This window comes from Barbus barbus (genome assembly GCF_936440315.1).
Source record: "Barbus barbus genome assembly, chromosome: 44".
NCBI lineage: Eukaryota > Metazoa > Chordata > Actinopteri > Cypriniformes > Cyprinidae > Barbus > Barbus barbus.
In genome coordinates this window covers 21,591,949-21,611,612 of record NC_136722.1, presented here as the reverse complement: position 1 = coordinate 21,611,612, position 19,664 = coordinate 21,591,949, and the positions used below count along the sequence as shown (strand labels likewise).

Genomic DNA, 19,664 nt, shown 5'->3' with positions numbered 1-19,664 from the left:
TTCGCTCAGCACGCATCATTTGAATTAAAACTAAATCGTAATTATATGACAACATATAGGGGCATTCATTCACTTTAAACATCATTTATTTTTAACCTTAAGCATTGAACACGAGTGAAACACAAGTGAAACTATCAGCCTGTGTGAAATGCGCTAGGCTGTTCTGTACTTGTCCCTTTCATCTGCTCCGGTACACATAAGTGCGCGCGCTGTGCGTGTTTTCCTTGCTTCATGCGTGTTTCTGCAATTATATGGCTTTGAAATCTAAATCGCAGCATGTTTCAGATGGAAAAAAAAAAAAAAAATTCTATATCTGAAAATGATTGATTTATAACGAGTGGTTCCCTGCATAATTACAGCAAAAAGCGTGGTTACAGCACTGAGCCGCTGCAATGGAGCAGCTCTAATGCTATTTAAGATGATGTACCATAGAGCAAATAAATAAATAAATAAATAAAAAATTAACATTGAAAGTAACAAAAAATTGTAAATGACATTTTAATGGGCATAATTAAGTGTGAAAAATAACCGAAGAATATACAGTCAAACCAAAAATTATTCAGAGACCAGATATAATTTTTTTTTTTTTTTACTAGTGGGTGCAGGACACTATAGTTAATTGAAGTAACTGAGGATAGCAAAATAAAGTAAACTGTTACAAATTATACCCAAAAATTCTTCATACAGTGGACTACCAGTAAAATTGATACAAAAGTGAGACCAAAAATTATTCAGACCAAGTAATGGAAAAAATTTTAAATTCAGGCTTTCATGAACCTGGTTGACAGCATGCCCAGGAGACTACAGGCTGCCATTAAGGCTAAGGGTGGCCCGACAAAGTATTGATAGTTGTGTAAATATTGTCATACCAACAGCTGTCTGAATAATTTTGATTGATTGATAGAAAGGTATTATCAAGCTAAATTTGTTATGACACAGTTTAACTTGGAGTTCTTGTAATATTTTATTAGCATTTTCTAAACTATAGTGAATAAAATGTGAGAAATGTTGAAGGTGTCTGAATAAATTTTGGTTTGACAGTATCTATTTGATAAACGAAGTTAATCAACTAACATTTTACATACTCATTTGTTTTCTTTACCCAATATTAAAAAAATGTACAAATACAATAAAAATATCGGTATCGGTACTCGGTATCGGCAAGTACCAAAAATTAAAGTATCGGTATCGGGCGAGTACTGGAAAAAGTGGTATCGGTGCATCCCTACACTTAACATTTACTAAATGCTTCTTACGATGAGCATAAATAAATGAGAACTGTTATATGGCATAATAACAAAGATAAACACACCTGTATGGTGTGTGAGTCAGATGCCTGACCCAGTATCTCCAACAGGACAGGGTCAGAGACAAAAAAGAACCGTGGAAAGACTAGACGTTTCTTTTCCAGGTATCCGCTCAGAGATTTCTGACACACTTCCAGCTGTTCCAGAAGGTGCGGCAGCAGCTGCTGCAGTGTCTCGTCCCCAACACAGCACTGAATGACACCAGGAATCTCGTGTGCCCGCTGCATTATCCTCTGCCATGATTTGTCGATGGTTTGGAAGCGTTTAGCCTCCTGTAGAGAGTACATGTTCAGAAATTTTTAATATAAATAAATAGTTCAATATAATAAAAAAGGCTATTTCACATAATATCTATTCTTTGCTATTATGTATCATGTTGCACTTATCTCGTGTGCCTCACATGAGCAGAGATTTTTGTGCAAAGTGAGTGTTAAAAGAGATTTTACTGCTTTGGAGGCCATTCACACAATTTGTATTTTTTCAAAGCAAAAATCCAAGATGCTGGCAGTGAAATAGGGAAAAAACGCAAGACACGGTTTTTGAAAGTTTGACTTTGTTTAATTTGAGCGATACGTTTTTAGAACGCTGTGTCATGTGCCATATGCTGAATGGTCAGATGGAAAAATACCGCAGTGGAATGGAAAAACATGTTTTGTGTAAATGGCCCCTTAGAAGGTAGCTGCCTTGTCAGCAGTGGACTACTCACAAGGTTATGAAAGAAGGGATAATGCATTTGGATTCATGCTACCTGCGGCAGTTGTTTGGCAATGTCTCCACCCACAAACACAGCCTCCAGGTACAGCCACAGATTTTGCACTGTGAGCCACTTCTCAATCACCTCTGAACTGTTTGACAACTTCTGCACCCACTGCTGGATGGTGGGCTTAAACGGAGCGTTATATCTGAAACAAAAATTCAATCAAATTTACATCAAACTGTAATGAAATACAATATCAAATTTTCATGGGATATATTTTGCCAGTGTATTAACCACCATACATATAAACACACACACACACGCACATATATATAAACACATATGAGTAACACAGAATACCTGTTACTCATTAAAGACCCAAGCACCATAAGACTGTCCTCCATTAACGCCACTTTCTCAGAGGTGTCCGATCCCTTTAGCAGTAGTTCTCCGCGATTCCTGAAAGGTTTTTTTTTTTAAATGAATGAATGAATGAATGAATTGATTTTATGGCAAATTAATTAATTTAATTACAGATGAATTCCTTCTCTGACCTGAATGATGCGAATGTGAACTGATGGCTGCTCCATTCAGTCACAACATCTTTGAGTTTGGCATCAATGTCTCGCTCCTTAACGGCACTGATACACACATCCTGGCACCCAGAGGGTTTTCATAAGATACTGACAGCATTGAGCTTTTTTATGCAATCAATCTGACTCAAACCATTAAGGTTATGTTAAATGGAATATTTTGCCTGCACAATACCTCAATATCTTCTTTGTTCTTTAGCAGAGGTGCTTCCATGATATTTCGAAGGCTAAAATTTGCAGCTTCCACTTCAAACTTGTGGCCGGTAAGATCAGTTAAGCGCTGCCAATGTCTGGGCATCATTGCCTAGTTGTATGTTAATTAAAGAATGTGTACGTTAATAAAAAAAATAGTTTGCTCGTTGTGTATAAATGCAATATGTGTGTATGAACAGATGCTTGCTTAACATCACCTTATTTGCCATCATGTAGAGTAGAGGACAGGTTTCATTAAAGTCATCAATGGTTGTTTTCAGGTCATTGAAAGCTTGCCATTCCTTCAGGGCCCCAGGCAGCTTACGAATCCTTGAAAAGAATTACAAAATATGCACTCAAATTCACTTCATTCAATATACAATATTTATTCATTAGATTATTTAGAAAGATAAAATCATAAAAACCTATTCTGAAAATCCAGCAGTTCACTGTTTATCTTTTCTATATTGAGGTCAGCCCATAGTATGTCGTAGTAACCAGAAACACTGTCAATCACAGAATTGTAGAGGGTGTAGAGCTTGGACAAAAGGTTGAGCTCTCGTTTGATTCTGTGAAGATCAGGATATTCTGAAAGGAGTAAAAAAGAAATTAATACTTTAATTCTGCAAGGATGCATGAGATTCAGCAAACGTGCCAAAAAAGACATTTAGAATGTTACAACTAGGGCTGCACGATATTGGAAAAAAAACTCACATTGCGATACTTTGTTTTTCTGCGATATATATTGCGATATGAAAAATAAATAAATAAATAAATCACCAGATGACTTGAATAGCTCTATTTGAAAAAAAAAACAAAAAACAATGATTGGAGTGATTTTGTAGGCGAGTAAATCAGCATAGGAATTCAACAAATTACAAACATAGATTATAGATATAATAGAACAAAGATACAAATGAAATAAGCAGTGCTTTGTATTTTTAAGACAAGTCTAACAGTATTCAGGGACAGAAATCGAATAATCAAATGTAAAATAACACTGCATAGTTTTCACTGTATAAATTAAATCTAATAAATCTGTGTTAAAGCTACAAAAGTGATTTTTCTCTGTTTTGTTGTTTGATTAACATGAAACAGAAAGCAACAGGGACATTAAACTGCTGTTATTGTTATCCTCTTTCTTTCTCCATTGTTTACCTTTACTTAAGACATAAGCAATAGTTTTTTTACAAGGAGATTTGCAGAGATATGCATTTTGACATAGTATTGCACACGTCATCTCAGGCACAAACAGTAGCGGAAGTGAATGGAATTCAGTGTTCACGTGCATCTGCGTAGCTCTCACCGTGTCAACACTGGGCGCGAGTGGCGCAAATCGATAAAATGCAATAGAACCCATTATAATCATTGATGCTGTGAGACTGACTACACTGGATGCGGCGCAACACGACAAATCCCCGCCAGTAAATTGATGCTGCCGCGTTCTATTTATGACGGTCGCTTTGTCACGTCCAGTGTAGACAGAAAACATGTGGAAAACGCCAGCTGTGCCGATTGGTTATTGAGTTTTGTGACGTAGCAAACCGAGGGCTGCTTCAAATGGCGTTTCTGGGTCAGCCTTTGGGAAACTACAGTTTTAAGGAGAAAATACTCAACAATGGTGTTGATTAATGGATTGGCACATGGTTTGTCTAAAAGCAAATTAAAACACTACATAGACAAATAAACAGCATAAAAACATTTGATTTTCACTATAGGGGGACTTTAAGCACCAAATCAGCATATTAGAATGATTTCTGAAGGATCATGTGCTTTGCCAAAGCAGGGATAAATTACATTTTAAAATATATTACATTAGCAATTATTTACAATTGCAATAGTATTTAATTAACAATATTACTGTGTGACTTTCAAAAACACTAAAAAAAAACTCACAGTGGGTTGTACTCTTGTATACCCTGGTGCCAATCATTCAGATGACAAAACATTCACAATTTCCAGTTGACAAAAATGACAAATAGAAAATTGAACATTACATCTAGAACCATAAAGCAGAGGCCTCACAGCCTCATTTTCATTCAAGTAAACATAGCATCTAATCTGTCCTTTCTGAATCTAAACCCATATTAACAAGGTAAAAAAAAAATACAGGAGCACCTGTAACAGGGAGGCCAAACAGTTCTTCCCCACTAGAAAAGGTGACAAATTTCCTCCACAGTTCATCAAACTTGGCCTGATAAACTTGCAACCTGTCACTGGCTTCACGTGGGGCCAAACCTGCTACTCCAGGACCACTGAACACAAAAACAGAGGCTTTATTAAACCACTATAATCATTGACAGAGGTACGTAAGAGACTGCATTAAGATAAAATGCAAATTAACCTGTTGTCATAGTCAGCATAGAAAGTTTGCACAGATTGCTGGAAGACCTCAACTCCAGCTACAAGCTCAGCCTTCATTTGAGGTTGAATTTCCAAAAGCTTATTCTGTGTTTCCTTTGCCTTCAAATAATAAAAAAAAAACTTATCAATGTACATTTACAAACAATCCTAAATCCCAAGAGAAAAGTACAGATCTCTACTTCCTTGATTAGACAAAGTAGAAAAACGAATGAACTACCATATATTTTAATACTATTTCATGTGGTCTCAAAAACTTCTCTTACCACCACATTAAGTTCCTTCCAGGCGTACACAACCCCATCAATCTTTTCCGCATTTCCATCATTGAAGAACAGCTCATGACGATTTAACAGAGCGAACGATTCCTCCACCGGTCCTCTAGTGGTCTCTATCCGTATCTCCGCTTCTCGTATCTCTTGCAGGGCGCCCATGGTTTCCCTCACATCATCCAGGTCAGAAATTGGCCTCTGCAGCTGCTTGCTCACCCCATCCACAAAAGAGCTAATCTCAGCCATGCCCACAGAGGCCTTCTGGTTTAGAGCCGCACCAAATGCACGTTTCCAGGTGCGACACTCTTGAACGAGGGACAGTTTGAGGGAGTCAGTTTCGTAGAGGATGGGGCAGACGGTGCAAGTGGAGGGAAGCTCTTGAATCCGGGTGTCAAATGTCTAATCAAATACATGTAGTGGAATTTAGGATCACTCTCAGATAGACTGCAGCTTTCTTTAAATTTTATAAGACTTATTTAAAAATTACGTACAGAATACAGAGATAGTTGGCCGCTGAATTCTGACAATAATGGTTTGGTCTCCAAAAATACTTTCACCTGTTCTGCTGGGTCCTAGATTGGAGGAAAGCGTAAAATGTCACACATTTTGATGTCCTGATGCTACACAATGTGTCATAAACATGTCTGGATCATATTTCACTCCTAAATAATTTATATATGATTTTTTTTTCATATTTAATATAATTATATTATAATATATATACAGTGGTGGCCAAAATTATTAGAACACTAGTATTTTCACCAGCTAAAAAATGGTTTTAAATCAGTAATTTCTATCTTTTGCTGTAGTGTGTCAGTAGGAAATATCAGTTTACATTTCCAAACATTAATTTTGACATTAATTGTAATAAACCATTGAGACTTTTGATTACACAAGGAGTCTGACAACAGCCAGTGCTCCACACAGAGATCTGATCTCATCATCATCCAGTCTGTCTGGAACAGAAACAGAACAAACTGAGACAGACTAAATCCAGAAGAACTGTAGCAATGTTTCCAAGATTCTTTAAGAGACCCACATGTAAAACTACCTGAAAAACGATGCACAAGTGCAACTAGGGCAAAAGCTGCTTTAAACGCAAAGGATGGTCACACCAAATGTTTTAATTTAGTTAATAGAAGTTAATTGATAAAGAAAATCTGTTTTTGACAGCATCCTCATTTAGGGCTGAGCAATATTGCCTGAAAAAAAAATCCCAGATTTTATTTTAATAATCCCCCCCCCCCCCCCCCCCCCCCCCCTACTTAAAATCAATCTGCAGATGACAAAGAAATTGTTCAAAACTGAGAGAGAGACAGAGATTTTGCTGAATACCTGTTTCCACAGGGCTGAAAATTGGGACAACCCTTTCAGGATGTCCCCAGCATCTGATTTGAGAGAGGACACCACAGGGACAAGCTGGGACAAAGCCTTGTTCACATCCTTATGTTCTGTCACCTGTCTGTCCAGAGTCCTCAGCACGAGTGGTTTAGTCACTAGAGTCTCATCTCCAAGCTCACGTGCTGCTGCCTGCTCTGCCTGTGGAGTCACAACACTTCTACAGCTAACTAACCTCTGATAAAGGTTAGAACACATCTGTCACATGCCAGTAACTACCACAGGATCATTTTGTAACTATCAGGGTGTAAAAACAAGCAAAAATCAAGTGTACATTGAAGCACTTTCCATGGACAATGGAAGTCTGTGAGGCAATGTATTGATAAGCTTAACTTGTTTTGAACCCAGATCACCCCTTTAATTCTGTTACCTCTAGTTGTTCTTGTTGGACATGGGAAAATTTCCAGAGTGGAATATCCTTCGCCATTGAAAGCACCATGTTCACAGCTTTATTGAGAATTCCCTGCACAACAAAGACAAATTTGTGCTTAGGAATAAATCTAAAGTTTTAGAACTTAATTCATATAAATATGTATACAGATGAAGATGTCCGTTTCTGATGGTTTATAAAAATACACTAAGAGTGTCAATCAAACCACATCTTATTATTCTGTGCTTGTGTTTTATGTATATACAGTATACTATATACACAACTGTTAAAAGGTTTGGGGTTGGTAATGTTTTTGAAAGAAGTCTCTTGTGCCAAAGACTATAGAAATACAAAGACGGTTCACTCCTATACTTATGAATGGGAGAAACTGCAACACATATGGTGGAATAGTCCCACCTTCTAAATGAAAGAGCCAATCGCTGATTGGTACACTGTAAAAAATGTCAGACCTCCCAACTCAAAATTTTCTAGTGACTGATTACATCTAAATTTTTCCATTGGCCCAATTTAATTTCTGCTAACTGAATTTGATCAATTATGGAAACAGTCTGTTAACATTGGCTCAATGAGAAATAATATGTTGAGCCAATGAAAAAATGTAGATGTAATCAGTCACTAGAAAATTTTGAGTTGGGAGGTCTGACATTTTTTACAGTGTAAAGTCATTGCGTCACTGCAGCGGCTGTTAGAAGCTCCGGTTTCGATAGAAACCTGAGACTTGCGCTTACGGCCGTGCATACACATTGGCTGGTCTAGCCTGAAAAATAAGCTTTTTTAACGCTATTTGAGCATAAGAAACAACATTCATGGGGCTGTTCATTTCAGATTTTGACGGTGATTTGAAATATGTAATTTAATTTTGAGTTCATTGGGCAGTTATTGAGATGTCATGATTCCCCCATTCATTTAGAAAGGACTTGGTCTTGGATGAGCTGCCCGGAGGCGTTGCAAATATGGCCGCCGAGTGAACAGACTTTTCTTTAAAGGGCTGCATTTACTCGATCAAAAAGTAAAAACAGGACAATATTATCACAATTTAAAATAGTTGTTTTTGTTTGAATGTATTGTAAAAATGAAATATTCCGGGAATAACAAAGCTGAATTTTCACCAGCCAATATTCCAGGCTTCAGAGTAAAATGATCCCTCAGAAATAATTCTACTATGCTGATTTGGTGCTCAAGAAACATTTCTTATTATTATTATCAATGTTGAAAACAGTTGTGCTGCTTGTGGAAATCAATATACTTTTTTCAGGATTTCTTGACAAAGAGAAAGTAAATTTATTTATTTTATTTAGTTTATTTGAAGACTACCCAAACCTTTGAACAGAAGCACAAGTATACTTTACATATTGATATTATGCTCCTTGTTGTTTTCACGTCAGTAGTACCTGTATCTGTTCGAAACTTGGTCTGAAGACAATGTTCGGAATGGCCAGCTCAACAGAAACCCTGAAAAGAGGAAACTGAACGGCAGCTTCACTTTGAGATGAAGAACGATACTTGGAGCTCACAACAAGTAGCCGACGCCACAGAGAATCCAGAGAGCATTTGGTAGCTTTCAAATGAAGAACACAACATTAATGAATGACTCAAAAAGGTGATACAAGTAAGGTTCTCAATTTTCAGATGAAACTCTGATGCATGATTTCACAATGCATGTATACCTCTGACCAGGGCCTCTGTGTTCTTCTGACATAACTGTCCCATCATGATATAGAAAGCACATGGCAGGCAGTATAGACAACGTGTCTTCTGCTTGGCATCAGGATGCAGACAGTTGTAGTTCTGAACATACACATCAAGACTTTTTCAGAAAACTATACTTATTATGTGTAGTGTGTCCATTTATAGCAGTAATATCACACATGATGAGCTACAACCCATCTAATCAAGTGCTAAAAAGTGTTTTATAATTAAAAATAATAATAAAGCCTTCATAACTGCACCTCCAAGTTGACCCTTTCTGAAGGTTTTAGCACTCTCTTCAGTTCTTCAACCATCTCCATCATTGAGCTCTCCACCTGCTTGCTTGCACTTGAATGAAAAATAAAGGAATCCTCAAATTATTTTTTAAATCACATTTAACTACGGACCTCAGTCAGGATTCTATATATTATTTAGTATATTTTGATACTATACTATCGAAAAACAATGGATTCTCTCTGCAGTGAATGGGTGCTGTCAGAATGAGAGTTCAAACAGCTGATAAAATCTTGTGGATTATTATGATGTTTTTTCTGCTGTTTTGAGTCTTACATTCTTTTTGAACAGTCTGCCTTAAATATAGCTGTTTACACCTTTCCAGTCTATGACAAAAGATTATGAAAGTGTCACTCACATCTTCAGCGTTTGTCTTGCAGTGTTGATAGTGGTCTCTGTATTGGTGAGGAACATCTCAGGTGTAACTGTCTGATTTTTGGGCAGTGTCAGCAGACTGGTGGAAGCCATGGATTCTAAGGTACGCTCGATTCGACATTCTAGAATATCCAAAACAACCTTCACTACTTGCTCCAGCTCTTGCAGTGCTTTGTACACACAGCCTATGACTGAAAAACAATGGGAAAAGACTTAGGTACCAAGGTAGGATTAGACATTGAATAGAATTAACTTCAAAAGATTTCCCTAACTCTAAGACACTCTTCATTGGCCACATAAACACTGCATGTTAATATACTCTACAGCAGGTCACTTAATGTCATTCTATAAACACAAACTTTATTTAGTGGAGTGGAGTTTTTTTTTTTTTTTTACAATGGTCAATATTGAGGGAAGTCCATGAGAGAATGGTCAGTCCAGGGTAGAGGGCAGTCTCCACATATCTGATGAAGGGCTTCATCGGGGACTGTAGCACACTGGGTATCCTCTTGACTACTGCATCAAAGTTGCTTAGCATCTCCTGCAATCTGAGAGCAGTGAAATTAATGTACTGTATGTATTAACCTTATATTTGAATTTAGATCAATAATTTATGCTTGTTTGCTCATGAGTAGGATGCCTTGCTGTCTTATGATTGACCCTAACCATCATAGAATTGGATTTGGAACACTTCATAGGCATAGATATGCCACCCAAATAGCACTGCTTTATACAATAATATTGCAAAAATAAGGTGAAAATTACTGGTGTAGTATGATCACTGTAATTTTAAAGGAGTAGTTCACCCAAAATTGAAAATTTGCTTAAAATGTGCACACCCAGGCCATCCGAAATGTAGATGAGCTTGTTTCTTCATTGTAACAAATTTGGAGAAATGTAGCATTACATCACTTGCTCACCAATGGATCCTCTGCAGTGAATGGGTGCCTTCAGAATGAGTCCAAACAGCTAACAAAAACATCACAATAATCCACCTTCACTTTTGGTAAAAATAAAAATACTTTCTCCAGTGACAAAGTCCATACTCTGTTGTCCTCTCACATCAAATTCCACTGACAAATTTATTTAGCACTGCTTTTGCTTGTAAATGGTGCTTGATCTGTGCATATTTCTCATCTAATTCAGACGAGACTTTTCAATACTGCTGAAGAGAGCAAAATTATGGATAGAGGACTTGTTTGAAGTTAAAACATCTTATTGACAGATATGTTTATAATAAACAGAGCTTTTCACTTCACAAGACGTTAAATGGCATATAGACTGGAGTCGTGTGGATCACTTGTTGCAATGTTTTTATCAGCTGTTTGGACTCTTATTCTGACGGCACCCATTCACAGGTAAGCAACTGATGTAATGCTAAATTTCTCCAAATCTGTTCTGATGAAGAAACAAACTTATCTTCATTTTGGGCTATTCCTTTAATGTAGGGTACATATTTTATGCACTTACTTGGTACGATACTCCTTCAGCTGAGGTTCTTTGGCAGCCATGTTGTAGATAACATCGGGTACATTAGCACCTAATGTATACATGTTTTTTGCCTCTTGCAAAACTTCCAGGACTAGAGGGTCAAGATTCACATAGAACACCTATCCACAAATAATGGAGGATTCAGTGATAAAATCCATAAAATATATTTCTTTAATTTTTTTTTATAAGTATATAGTTTGGGTTTTATATATAATAACAAATTAAAAATTAGAATTTGTAGTCATTTTAAATGTAATGTTCCATTTTGCCAAAGAATAATGTCTTTTGAAACTCTGTTTTGAAGTGATAAAATAAACTTGTTAACCTTGGTTTCTGGGTGTCTAGTCAGCAGTGAAGCTTTGAGACCATATAATCCCAGTTCTACACCATCAACCCAAGCTTTGTGATGTATCATTTCATACTCCAGCAGCACAGCAGCAAGTTTGTTGTATGCCTGAATAATCTTCCTCCTCTCTGGCGTCTTAAAGTCAAGACAAAATAATTGAGTTTCTTAAAAGATGCTTTTTAGGCTCAAATTCCATTAAGATGAAAATAAACTGTGTTTATCTACTGATGAGATGCGACAATCTTGTCTTTGTAAATTACCTGCATAATGTCCAATTTGTCTTTTAGGATCTGCATTGGCAAATGAATTTTTTTAAACAGATTTTGTGACCACTGAATTTTACTAGCCAACTGCAAAAGAAAATGTAAAACAATTTTAGTCCCAGTAATAAATAGTCACAGTAGTCCCAGTGTTTTCTTGTGTTGGATATTCTGAATGTGTGTCAAATAAGTTGCATTCTTTATAAAATGATTTAAATATGAAATAGAGTTGAGCAGTTTGGTTATCACTAAACAGGGAACTTACAGGAGTCTTGAATTGTGCAGAAGAGGGATTGTTCTTCTCTCTTTGGTAGAGTTTGCGCACAAACTCAAGGTCACATTCATACCGTTGCAGAACTACCAAATACTTCTGGGTGAGGTCCATTTGTCTGCCCACACCGTTCTCAAATTTGGACAGCAGGTCAAGGACCTGATGAGTCTGTGGGTGCAGTAAATAAATTTCCTTTCAGTGTAGGAGGAATACATTTATGTAATCTATTGGTCATGATTTGCAATGAATGGATCAGTCATTCAAATGTTCAATTAATAATATAACTCTTTCATTTAGGTTACTAAAAAGGCCTTACAATGAGCGGACGTTGAAGCCAAGTGTCAATCAGTGCATCAAGAGACTGATATAAGCCCTGGATTTGTCTTCTGAACTCAGTGTAGTCATTGTCAAACTAAAAAAAAATCATGTCATATGAGAGATGGATCATGTCTAAAAAAACACTTAATTAAATCGAAATATAAGAGCTTACCTCTAATTTGCGGTGGTCAAGCACATTGTAGGTCTTGGATTTGATGCTGGAAACAATCGTTTGGTAGCGCATGTATATTTTCTCAACACCTTCAACTTTCATAAACTGCAGGCATGAAAAATCTTCAAGAGTTGTGGCCATGTCTGTTATCTTCTCCAGACGTTTGCAGAATGTGTCAAACTTTCCGAATATGTAATTTTCACTAATAGTATGACAAAACAGAGCTGAGTTAATAAAGTAAAAATAGGGTTAAATTTTGATCTTAAGTTGACTTTATTGCTATGGTTTACAGACCTCAATTCAAATTGCCGTTCTAGAGGGTTCTCCTGTAATTTCTCTTTCATTCGGTGGAAGCATTGCTGGTACTCCTGGTTCAGCTGAATACATTCTTTCATCCTCTGAAGCAGTTCCTTCCTAAATGCAAATACAGACCAATGTATTTTGTCTATTTAAATTTAGAAATGCAGTTCAGCATCTTACATAAGACCAACCTGTCCAAGTCCCAGATTTTCATCACCCCTTGACAGAGATAACCCTTGCAGGTGGTCACCATTTGATTAGTGACCTTCACAAAGAGGGATGTCATGTGTTCAGAGGTGTTGTAATGTTGAGACACACGCTGAATCATGTGTATGCTGTTCATCAGTTTGGGAATTTGATTTAGCATGGTGGTCTGAAACAAACAATACAAATATCTACACATGAAATATTCCAGTGCAACTTGTGCAAAAGAGACAATATATTATAAGCATTCTATTAGTACTCCTTATGTTTTAAAATTACATAATACTCATACTGTGACACTTAAAGTGACCCAAAAATGGCACTCTTGGTTATGGAACATTTTTACAGAAGAACATATAAAATTTTGGAGCTTACTGGAGTGCTTTTTTCCAAAAGTTCAAAAAACTTGTCCAGAGTTGATAGATATTTCACATTATCTTTAGCCTCATTGGCCACAACCGTAATACTTGCATCCTGTAGACAGAAAACAGCATTATACAAACAAAATGTCTATTACAAAAAAAATCATCTATTATAAACTGTTCTACAATTTTAAATTCTTATCAAGTAATACAAAAAAAACCTCATTGTTTTAATTGTAATGTTAAAAAAAACTGGTTATAAAAAATTTACATTATTTATTAATCCTGCATATTCACTGCACTGAATTTATATATTCACAATAATCATTGTGACCAGACAGGATCACATTAATGAGTGAGATTTATTAAGCAAAATTTGGAGAAAAATCTTAAAATAAGAATACAACTAACGTTGATGGCCTTAAAAATATTTTCTAAATGCAAAACAAAATGGACTTTTTTCTTTTCGATTTTAAAATGTGGCATTTCTTCATGTAATATGTATTAAAAAGCATGAAAATGCAAAGCACAACAAAACATCTACTTAACTGACCAGTTCTTTCCATTTACTCAGCGTCTTTGACTTGGCCGCATTCAATATACCAATGACCATCTTCACATAGGGGTCCTTGATTTCATCCAAGAGGCTGAACAAACATGAATACACAGTAAATTGAATGTATGTATAAACACTAAATTAAATACCAATTGTGTATGTTATTACTGAAGAAAAAACACTGCTGGATGACATGGTACCTGCTGAAGGTGATCATTCTGCGCTTCCAGTGTGCCAGCTCTGCTGAGGGTCCAATATCATCTGATTCTTTCCTAATGCGTTCACTCTCTGTCAGCACTTGCTCTATCTGCTTGGCCCAGTGTAACAGCACTGTTTCCAGACTTTCTACCAGCTCTGAGTTATTAGCTTAATGCCAAAGCCAAAAAAGAGAATAATAGCAGCTAAAGTTTAGAACTGGCTTGTAAATTTTGTGTGTTGTATTTTTATTGTTATTAAAAGTGAAATATGTTATTTCTGTGTACCAAATAAAATGTGACTTTGGGATAATTCCTAAGCCCTCTGCCTCACCCAAATATTATTACTTTGACATCAAATAGAGTGGATTTATGATTTTACCCATACTTACTTTTACCCATATTCAACATTTTACCTGCATTACTGTAGTCTTCAGCTTTCTGTATATGACTCAGGTCAGGGGCTGATGGGATGTTATGAAGCTTAAACTTTTCATCCATGCTCCTCATTACTGAAGAAAGGGTACAGTTGAACTTATCCACTGACCTCAGAAAGTCTTGCACATCTGGACTCATTTGACCACCTTTTATAGCTCCCCAATCCTGAAGGAAAGGTTTGATTAATATGTCATTTTGTATATGCCACGTGTATTTTGGGACCAGAAAGTTCCAGATTTCTATATTTTCTATATTTCAGTGTTCTAATGATAATAACTTATATTCATAAATATATAATAATTTAATAATTTCTGAAAATGTACACACTCTCAGGCCATCCAGGTTTGTTTTATTTGGCATTGAATCACTTGCTCACCAATGGCCCTTCCGCAGTACATGGGTGTCATTAACCAACTGCAATATTTTTACTGTACATTTCTGCCATATTGACATCAACTTATCAGTTACCACTGATAAAGCTACTACTAAATATAATTTAGAAACTTAAATTTTCTGTAAATCTGCTTTGCAACAATTTGAATTACATTGAATTAAAACTGCTTTGGACTTTTCTGTTTGTAAACGTTGCATTATCTGTGCATATTCTGTGCAATCTCTTCTGATTTTGATAAGACGACTTTTTCATTTGAGAAGGCAATAGAATAGAGGACTTATATTTTAGCTGAAGCAACTGTTTGAAGCTAGAAGTGTGCAAGTTGGATGGATTTGTGACTTACAAATATGCAGCTTTCACTTCATAATATATTAACTGATGACATAGAGTTGTGTGAATTACTTGTGGATTTTTCTTATCAGCTGTTTGGACTCTCATTCTAACGGCACCCATTCACTACAGAGGATCCATTGGTGAGCAAGTGATGTAATGCTTAATTTCTCCAAATCTATTCTGAAGAGGAAACAAACTCATCTACATCTTGGATGGCTTGAGTGGTGGGCGATATGGAATCTCATCTCATCATCATACCACGGGTTTTTTTTTTTAGAAATATCACGATTTCATGATTTTATCACGATTCTTTGTCATGTTGATTTTAGTATTTTGTCTAAGCAGTACAGCCAAAGTAATTTCTCTATTATAAAGACAAATACTTTCAAGGTAACAAAATATAAAAAAGAATGGTGGATATTTAGGCCAAAGTGGGCGAAGATGAAAATCTTTATTATTTTATCTTTGTTATCTTTGTAAAAATAAGAACAAAGATACACATTAAAAATACACATAATATACAAATAAAGCAAACAGTGTTTAATTTTCAGGTACGATATTCATATTTAGCAGGAGCATTCAAGAAATCGAATGAACAAATATAAAACACTATATAGACTAATTCCTATTAACGTAACTATTATTTTTTTTCAGTCAAGAGTAGTGAGGTGTTTATTTCTCTTTGTGTTTTATTGTTTTAACATTAAAGAATAAAAATTCTGTCATCTGTCTGTCGATTCTGTCATAGTGTTTTATATTTATTCCATTTGAATACCCACATTCTTCAAAATATCTTCTTTTGTGTTAATTAATAGAGGTTTGGGACAACATGTGAGTGAGTAAATAATCACAAATGAAATTTTAGGGTGAACTATCCCTTTAATGATAGTCGGCTGCATGTTTAGTTCTGTCCCTTTAAGACCTGCACGCATCTAATATACAGGCACGTATCCATTTCTCTCTTAACTGTTTACTTTCGTTTTTGACATAACCAACTGAGTCTATATGTAAACCTTGTGTGTTTTGACAGTATTAGCTCAAAAGATAACTTAGTTGAGTAATCAGGCGCTGTTAGACAGGCTTTTTAGTTCCAGCGCGTGAATGAAAAGTTTAAACAGCAAGGCAAATAACACACGCAAATAATGTACTTATGTGATTTCGAATAAGTGCAGTGTCCCGTGAGAGTAACTCTACCCCTGAGTTAACACTGATGTGAATGAATGTGGCGTTGTACAGCGTATAGGGACAGAGGCGTCAGAACTGCAACTGACAGAATGCGCGCTGTAGCACGATACTACGATATTTCTTCAAAAGCAGATCGTGGAGACATTTTATCGTCCAAAATTGTCATATCGCACACCTCTACTTGAGGGTGAGTGAACTGTCAGAAAGTGTTCAATTCTTTTAATAAATCATTTTGCTAATTTACTCGAGCAAAAATTGTTTTAATGTAAAAACTGTCTATTCAAAGGATGACTTTTTATATTAACATATGGTCCAAGACAGAAAGCAATGCTTTACATTAGGTATGTCAACGATTAATTGACGATCGATTAATTGTCGATAAGCGTTGTAATCCATAAAAGCTATCGATGAATAATAAATAATATTAAATTCGTGACCATCTGGCAAAACAGAAAACAAATGGCTTGATTTAAATGTATGCACTCGAACGGCATGAATCAAAAAGCATGGTCGCGATGTAACATTTGCTTGCTAACCAATTATTTATCTTATTAACAAAGCTTTTTGTACCTCACTTGTGTCATAATACTTGCATTAAAATGTTTCAGATGGGTAACAGTGTTTTGCCGTTGCAACGCCGGTGGTTTTGGAAACGGATCACTGACCAAACGTCACAGCTCCACGCGCCGTACTGGCATTTGGGATCATTTTTATTTTAAATCCCTATAATGTCAATGAGCACCATGAAACCATTTAAAAAGGCGCATTCAGCGGTCTCCGTGACAGAATATGAAACAGCCCACAAAGTATTTTGATCCCGTGCGTAACTACGGTGCGCTCTCTTCATTTTATCAAATGATCATAATCACATCCATTCATTTTAAAATCCTGCTACTAGTCTTTTACTTAGACTAAAAACCCCTTTCATTCGGGTGAGGAAGCTGGCGTTTTGAGTGGCATTTGCACATCCTGTCATGCCAGTGAGTATATGCTACTGCAACAAACGCATTTTGCAGTATTAAGGTTAAAGATTAACCGATTAATTGATCGTTAATTTAAACGATGATCGATTGTGGAAATGATCGAAAATTGACATCCCTACTTTACATATCCTGTCCTATACAGGCCTATTCCATAAACATTCATAAATTTCATGGAATCGTATATCATACCTCTTGTGATTTGAGGGCTTGGTTCATGACCTGAGTAAAAAGAAACTCCAAACTGTGCAGGACACTTGTCTCTGAGCAATCAAGCATTCCAAAATTCACCTCCTACAGGGAATGGCATAAGAATATCCAATGACCTTTAGACTAAACTAAACAGTACCAGTTACACTCGAAAAATAAACCTGTCCACCTCAACCCACACTGACCTGGGATATGTTTGTGGTTGTTATGGCCTTGTCCGTGATTCTTGTGAAAAACAAACACTGCCCGGTAAGACCCTGCAATCAGTGAATGAAGAGCAACTCAGTTCATTGTTTTTCTCCTTAGCAACTTGCATATATAGTTACTTAGTCACTCGCCATTTAGGACATGCTGTCCATCCAAAGCTACTTAAATTGCATTAATTGCAGGGACAGTCCCTCTGGAACAACTTGTCTTGCTGGCTTGTCTTGTTGTGATTACTACTAATTAGCCTATTAGTTTTTACACATCTAGTTTCAAGATGTACTTTAAAATGTCATATAATTTACTTTAAAGTGTCACATGTTCCTTCAGAAATCATTCTAATATACTGATTTGGTGCTCGAAAAACATTTCTTATTATTATTTCTGTTGAAAACAGTTGTAGCGCTTTGTTTAAAGTGTAACAGTAAAGGTGCTGTTGTACCTCATTAGTGCCTGTTGTGATAAACAGCTTCTTCTGTCCAGTGGCTAAATTTGTGGTATCTATCCAAGAATGGGACTGTAGAGAAATATAGGCAGGTATGGCTTGATAATATCATGCTTTTAGAATGTTTTGCAGTCACCATCAAGTCGTGTTTTTTACCGTTTCTGTGACTTGGTAGAAGAACGTAAGACTCTTTGAACCATTTGCTGAGAAGAATTCTTCAATCATGTAGAACTGTAGAACACACATACACGCATTTATACATGGCAACCACATGTTTGTGATTTTGAGGACATTGGTAGTGTCATATTTTACACACCTTATCATCCGAGATGATAGCCTCCTCGACTTCCGTGTCCCCCAGGCTCATCATCTCTGCAATGATTGAGATGAGGTACTTGTGTCGGCCATCAAGAGCTGCTCTACGCTCATCTTTGAGAGCTTTGACCTGTTTTATTTTCTCCTTTCGGGCTTCATTAGATAGTATCACAGAGCGCTTCCCTGACACCTGAGAGAGATGGACAAGTCAAGTCAGCTAAAGTGCAAACTACAGACATTTGCTAAAAAAGTTAATTGAATAAATAAAATAATTATTGAACATAGTTTTGTTGATGGACAAATATATGGAATGCCAGACTATAAATAATCCACAAACAAAATAAAATATATTATTTCATAAAATAAATATAAATTAAAATGATAAATAAAATAAAATAAAATAAATAATAATAATAATTACTGACAGCAGTGGTGACTGTCTGGGATACAGCAGCTGGTGTTGACTGATTGATGTTTTTTTCCATTTGTGCTCCAATTCTTCTGTGTTTACCCGCACCTATATTTAATAAGATGAACAATACAAATAATCCTACTCATCAATACATATAAAAGACAGATCATTGTAAAATGTCACACACAAAAACTAATCATACCCGTTTTTATGGTGGTTAGTGGCGGTTTCACTTCTAGATCCTGATGTGAGGATGGTTTTGCTATATCATCATTTTCTTTTTCATGAGATGACATAGTGCTTTCCTCTCCAAATCCTTGCTTATTTTCCAGGGACATGCCAGGCACTTCTGACCCACGATCCGCTGTCTCTTTCTCTGTGCCACTGGCATCCGTAGGAGAGTCTTCATTTTCTGACATTTTTTTTTTTTTTGTGAATATCTTCCTGAGAGTTAAAAGTCAGGAAATTTAAATGAGGCATTTTTCATCATTCAAGGACACCCAGGTTTTACACTGCAGGTACAATAGGCTAAATGAACATAATTTAATGTCATGTTCACTGGCAACATATTTACAGGTTAGTGTTCCTTTCTTAAGCAGCAAAACGTTTTTAAGCGGGAGATTTTAGGAAGATACATGCGTTTAAATTTGAACCGTTTGCCAGCGGCTTAACGGACATAACGAACATCCCGTGTAAATCAATGGG

General features: G+C 36.2%; 1 protein-coding gene across 1 annotated transcript in view; it reads right to left on the bottom strand.

Moving 5' to 3' along the window:
- dnah5l (dynein, axonemal, heavy chain 5 like) overlaps positions 1-19,378 on the bottom strand; it is a gene marked incomplete at its 5' end in the record, with an annotated part of 51,608 nt that extends 32,230 nt beyond the window's left edge. Inside the window, 37 exons of the mRNA XM_079407180.1 lie at positions 1,313-1,579; positions 2,056-2,209; positions 2,365-2,463; positions 2,559-2,659; positions 2,773-2,901; positions 3,008-3,119; positions 3,215-3,377; positions 4,908-5,044; positions 5,134-5,252; positions 5,417-5,821; positions 5,914-5,994; positions 6,758-6,961; positions 7,191-7,283; positions 8,603-8,769; positions 8,879-8,999; positions 9,161-9,248; positions 9,553-9,760; positions 9,966-10,117; positions 11,040-11,179; positions 11,386-11,541; positions 11,667-11,756; positions 11,932-12,105; positions 12,254-12,349; positions 12,428-12,629; positions 12,722-12,841; positions 12,919-13,100; positions 13,307-13,405; positions 13,847-13,940; positions 14,050-14,215; positions 14,460-14,646; positions 17,566-17,667; positions 17,769-17,840; positions 18,230-18,304; positions 18,389-18,463; positions 18,549-18,737; positions 18,973-19,064; positions 19,162-19,378. Of these exons, the coding sequence (XP_079263306.1) occupies positions 1,313-1,579; positions 2,056-2,209; positions 2,365-2,463; positions 2,559-2,659; positions 2,773-2,901; positions 3,008-3,119; positions 3,215-3,377; positions 4,908-5,044; positions 5,134-5,252; positions 5,417-5,821; positions 5,914-5,994; positions 6,758-6,961; positions 7,191-7,283; positions 8,603-8,769; positions 8,879-8,999; positions 9,161-9,248; positions 9,553-9,760; positions 9,966-10,117; positions 11,040-11,179; positions 11,386-11,541; positions 11,667-11,756; positions 11,932-12,105; positions 12,254-12,349; positions 12,428-12,629; positions 12,722-12,841; positions 12,919-13,100; positions 13,307-13,405; positions 13,847-13,940; positions 14,050-14,215; positions 14,460-14,646; positions 17,566-17,667; positions 17,769-17,840; positions 18,230-18,304; positions 18,389-18,463; positions 18,549-18,737; positions 18,973-19,064; positions 19,162-19,378 (5,328 nt within the window). The remainder of the gene's footprint in view (positions 1-1,312; positions 1,580-2,055; positions 2,210-2,364; positions 2,464-2,558; positions 2,660-2,772; positions 2,902-3,007; positions 3,120-3,214; positions 3,378-4,907; positions 5,045-5,133; positions 5,253-5,416; positions 5,822-5,913; positions 5,995-6,757; positions 6,962-7,190; positions 7,284-8,602; positions 8,770-8,878; positions 9,000-9,160; positions 9,249-9,552; positions 9,761-9,965; positions 10,118-11,039; positions 11,180-11,385; positions 11,542-11,666; positions 11,757-11,931; positions 12,106-12,253; positions 12,350-12,427; positions 12,630-12,721; positions 12,842-12,918; positions 13,101-13,306; positions 13,406-13,846; positions 13,941-14,049; positions 14,216-14,459; positions 14,647-17,565; positions 17,668-17,768; positions 17,841-18,229; positions 18,305-18,388; positions 18,464-18,548; positions 18,738-18,972; positions 19,065-19,161) is intronic.
- Positions 19,379-19,664: the final 286 nt, after the last annotated feature.